A 5,000-nucleotide genomic window follows, 5' to 3' on the forward strand; every position below is an offset into this window, starting at 1 on the left:
CAATCATTAGATTTGCAGGTTTGTTTGTTTTTCTAATATTATTAATATCAGTGCTGTTATTATTATTATTGGCATTAGGATTAAAATAAAATAAGATGTTATTAATAATAAAGATAACAGGAAACTTGCCAAAAATCAAGGAAAAGGGTAAACAGGTTAAATAAAGACCTTGGAGACTAAACATTTGTGGAACCATCTCTGTGTAAACACAATTGATGAACTAAAATTGCATTGGACATAGCATGTAGTCATGCCATCTGCAGCCATTAGTTTAAATTAAACACCCATTTAAAAATAGGAAAAACTATATTATAAAAACATTTGAAATTTAATATCTTTTTCATGTGATATGTATAGAGAGAAGAGGGTAGTTTTTGCTGTGTGCATAGTTTTATTTGAGAGAGATATCCCTTTATATCATTTGAAAGAACTGCATTTGTTAATTTAGCATTTGAAGACCAAGTATATGTTATAATCTCTTAGTTAAATGCACCTTGACATTATAATATAGAGAGAGGTTACATGCACTGTTTTCATCTTAATTGGAATCCAGTACAATAGTTGTATCTTTTTTTAATATTCAAAATGATTGTAGAATGAATCTTGCAAAGTAAAAATGCTTATGACCAGATGCACATCCACTGAGTAGCCATCTAGCAAGTGCATGTCACGGAATATCAAAGAGAGGCTCACCAATCTGTGTTTGATGTTCCTGACAACCTTCTACCTTGCTCAAACAGGCACCACAGGCGAAGCAGCAACAAAAGCCTTGCACCTTACACTTGCCTACCAGTTCCCACCATCGCACTTCTCTCGTCTGGAATCACTTGTTGATATTGTGGACCCGAGAGCACCTGCAGCCTGGGAGGTGCGGCTCTACTCCAGGGACACCCGGATTGTAGGAAATGAGGTAATGAGGCTTTTGGAGTTGGTTTTTAAGGGCAGATATTAAAGAGGGAAATCTTATGAGTATTGATAGAGCAGAAGAAAAAAGGAAGAAAGAAAATGTATGATACAATAAAACATGCTCATCATATTTGTAAGGTAATAAATTCCAGACTTATCATACAGATTTATTTATTTACAAAATACATAGTAAAACATAAAATAAACAAGTTGCTCAAGCCAAGGGGAAAAAGGGGTCCAAGGGAGAGGGGGCAAATGATGGGATGGCTATTGTAGTGATCTCTTATGGCCTAGAGGGGGTATAGAGGGAGGATTAGATGGGGAGAGAAGGGACCCAGGCATAAAGGTGAAGGCCCAGTCGGGAAAGGGAGATTCAGGGTTAGTTCTCTGTGGCCCCAAGGCTAGAAAAAATAATAACCCAAAAAGTACCTGATATATTAGTTTTCCTCAGTATATACCCCAAATAGAAGTGTGAACACAGGTCACTAGTTTTTAAAAGCTTAGTTATGTGCTCATTTGAGGCAGCACAGACTTTAAAGGTTAAAAGAATGCTGGATTTACTCACACAGTGAGTAAATCCAGCATTCAGAGTGCCTTTGCTGCATCTGGTAAACATGATTATCATGCTGAAAAAACAGGAAAGTTTTTATTTTCATCTTGAAATTATGAGTGAAACCTCCAGTAGGGCATTCTGATTTTATTGTTTTATTTGCTAAGAATGATCAAACTGTGAATGAACCCAACTGTTAGGGCTTCTATGTATCATGTCTGACAAGTATGAATTATGAAACTGTTAATGAATCTGGCTGTCAAAGCTTTTGTTTGTTTCATGTGCTTAGCACAATCGGCAAACTGTAAATGAACGTAGGCACTAATTTTGTTTCTTTTTCTCTGATAAGCATCATAGTCAGACTGTGAATAAATGAACAAACTGTGAGTAAAGCAAATTTTGGTTCTTTGCAGGTCCACAAAGTCTTATATTCTCATGTCCCTCGAGAACCAGATGAGCTTGAGCTGCTCATCGGTGATTTTGTTTATGTTAATGGAGACAGTTTGGGTTCATCACCTGATGGATGGGTCGAAGGAACATCATGGCTTACTGGGAGTACGGGTTACTTGCCTATTAATTATATTGAACGAACAGCCGAATCAGATGCCTGGACGCTTCATAAGTAAGTGCGTGTAAATAGTTTTGTTTGATTATTTTATTATTTTTTAATTTTTTTGTGAAATATGAAAGGAATTAATTTTTTATGCTTACACATCGGCCATATAATATCTAGCGTGTTATAGATGTTTCATTTTGACATTTTGACAAAAGTTAAAACTAAAATATCAGTGTAGTGTATGAAAGATGTTAAACTCCCTCACTTTTCTACAATGTATGTTTCTTTGCAAACACAGAGCAATCCCAGTTATAGGCAACTCCGGTTTAGAAGGGCTGGAAACGGCAACTTTCCCACGCCGTCCCCCAATTTCCTTGTCTTTGCTGAACCTCCTGGAAAACAGTGAAGGCTCAAGACGCTCAACTGAAGTGCTTTCAGAATCATCATCAATGGATCGTTTACATTCTCGACAAGCTTCCTTAGAAGCAAACCAGTCGCCTTTGTTGCCAAAATATGAGGCATTAGATGCTCTTTATGCCAAGGTAGGTTTGTAAATTCTGACTAAGTCAAATATGCTGCATATTCCTCCCTTCTCTCTCTCTTCCTCCCTCCTCTCTCTCTCTCTCTCTCTCTCTCTCTCTCTCTCTCTCTCTCTCTCTCTCTCTCTCTCTCTCTCTCTCTCTCTCTCTCTCTCTCTCTCTTCTCCTTCTCCCCCCTCCCTCCCTCCCTCCTTCCCTCCCTCTCCCTCTCCTCTCCCTCTCCCTCTCCCTCTCCCTCTCCCTCTCCCTCTCCCTCCCTCCCCCCTTCCCTCACTCTTTCCCTCTCCCTCTCCATCCCTCCCTCCATCTCTCTCTCTCTCTCTCTCTCTCTTCTCTCTCTCTCTCTCTCTCTCTCTCTCTCTCTCTCTCTCTCTCTCTCTCTCTCTCTCTCTCATGATATTTTTATTTTTTTTACAGGTGAAAAAGCCAAAGAAAGATGCTCCCCTTTACAAGTTTCCAATTGAAGGCCCAAGAAAGATCATTGTGGCTCGTCATGGGGAGAGAGTTGACTTTACCTTTGGCGACTGGATACGCTTTTGTTTTGATGAAACAGGTCAGTGCCAGAATAAATTCTTTGCTTACAGTAATTCATGGGGGAGGCTGTGATTATTTTAGAATTGGGAATATTATTTATTTTGATGAGAATTAGGAATTTTATTGTGTTGAGAATTTCTATCTTTAGCTTTGAAAAAGGGAAGGCTTCCTTGATTGACATACAAGGTATTTCAGTAAGTTTAACGTTTATCTGGGTAAAATTCAGTTACTCATTTGCAATAGCTTTCCTCCCTCAAATATAGTTTGTTAATAAGGAAATACATGAAGTTGAGTGTTACTTCTAGGAAATTATATAAATTTTTATTATAACAAATATATTTAGAAATGGAATTGCTCCTTTAAGGTAAAAGCATTTGAAGCTTAGTGTCTTTCCCACAGACCCATATTCTTATGTTCTTTTCTGTTTCCTTCACTTTTAATTAAATCAGGAGTTTACACTCGTCGAGATCTGAACATGCCAGAAAAACTGCCATGCCGGATAGGAGCACCACACAGTTTCTATAAAGATTGTCCCCTAACAAATATTGGTTTGCTGCAAGCGACTCTAGTGGGACAAGCCTTAAAAAACTCCAACACAGAAGTGCATCATGTTTTCTGCTCCCCATCTCTCCGCTGTGTTCAGACATGCACCAATATTTTAAAAGGTTGAGTGACACATTTCATTAATTTCAGATTTGCTATAATAATGTTTTGAAAAGAAATTCTTAATATAGTTATCTTTCACTTCTTCTAGAGTTAATCTTTGATTATTAACACTTTTCAGGATTGGGCATTGCTGAGCGAATGCCAATTAATATTGAGCCTGGCCTGTTTGAATGGTTGGCTTGGTATCAGGATGGTTTACCTGTTTGGATGACATTAGATGAGCTGATTGAGGCAGGGTTTAACATAAACCGTAATTATGATCCCCTCATCCGGAAAGAGGAAGTTAAGGACACCCATGAAAGTTGCGAGCAGTATTATGGAAGAAATGCTTATGTAACCCAGAGTATTATAAATACAACTCAAGCTCAAGGTTAGTGCAGCCCCCGCCCCCCCCCCCTTTCTCTCTCTCTCTCTCTCTCTCTCTCTCTCTCTCTCTCTCTCTCTCTCTCTCTCTCTCTCTCTCTCTCTCTCTCTCTCTCTCTCTCTCTCTCTCTTGTTCTCTCTCTTGTTCTCTCTCTTGTCTCTCTCTCTCTTCTCTCTCTCTTTCTCTCTCTCTCTCTCTCTCTCTCTCTCTCTCTTTCTCTCTCTCTCTTTCTCTCTCTCTCTTTCTCTCTCTCTCTTTCTCTCTCTCTCTTTCTCTCTCTCTCTTTCTCTCTCTCTCTTTCTCTCTCTCTCTTTCTCTCTCTCTCTTTCTCTCTCTCTCTCTCTTCCTCTCTCTCTCTTTCTCTCTCTCTCTCTCCCTCTCTCTCTCTCTCCTCTCTCTCTCTCTCTCTCTCTCTCTCTCTCTCTCTCTCTCTCTCTCTCTCTCTCTCTCTCTCTCTCTCTCTCTCTCTCTAACGCTAACTCTAACTCTCTCTGTGGAGTGGTGTTTCCCATGAGGTGGTAAGTCCAATTTGGATTGCAACTCTGTGTAGTGTTTGTATGGGTTAAGGAGATGTTTGGGGTCATGTGCATTGGTTTATATGTCACACAGTAATAGCATGGTCACTCTGTGACAGTTGCTATTACCTTGCCAGGGGTGGTGGAGGGTGTTGTGTCATGATACAGTCTGACTGGATCTTGAAGACACATCTTTGGGGTCATTCGCCCTTCAGCTTGGTTTCATGTGGTGTATCTTTCTGTGTGGGTAGCTCGGCTTGGGTTCTTTCCATCCTGGGTCAGCTTGGATCACTAGCCTCACTCGGGGTCAGGTTATGCCCAATGTCGGCTGTCTGGAGTGGATTCATGTTGCCCAGCCTCATCATGGTTG

At 40.0% G+C, this 5,000-nt stretch overlaps 1 protein-coding gene across 4 annotated transcripts in view; it reads left to right on the forward strand.

Moving 5' to 3' along the window:
- Nucleotides 1–5,000, forward strand: part of LOC125045439 (protein UBASH3A homolog) — a 25,411-nt gene that overhangs the window by 5,685 nt on the left and 14,726 nt on the right. For all 4 annotated transcript variants that reach the window (XM_047642694.1, XM_047642720.1, XM_047642703.1 and 1 more), the window contains 6 exons: nt 741–910; nt 1,870–2,078; nt 2,311–2,554; nt 2,969–3,104; nt 3,535–3,750; nt 3,870–4,121. In XM_047642694.1, the coding sequence (XP_047498650.1) occupies nt 741–910; nt 1,870–2,078; nt 2,311–2,554; nt 2,969–3,104; nt 3,535–3,750; nt 3,870–4,121 (1,227 nt within the window). The remainder of the gene's footprint in view (nt 1–740; nt 911–1,869; nt 2,079–2,310; nt 2,555–2,968; nt 3,105–3,534; nt 3,751–3,869; nt 4,122–5,000) is intronic.

Source organism: Penaeus chinensis, chromosome 3 (genome assembly GCF_019202785.1).
Source record: "Penaeus chinensis breed Huanghai No. 1 chromosome 3, ASM1920278v2, whole genome shotgun sequence".
Classification (NCBI taxonomy): domain Eukaryota; kingdom Metazoa; phylum Arthropoda; class Malacostraca; order Decapoda; family Penaeidae; genus Penaeus; species Penaeus chinensis.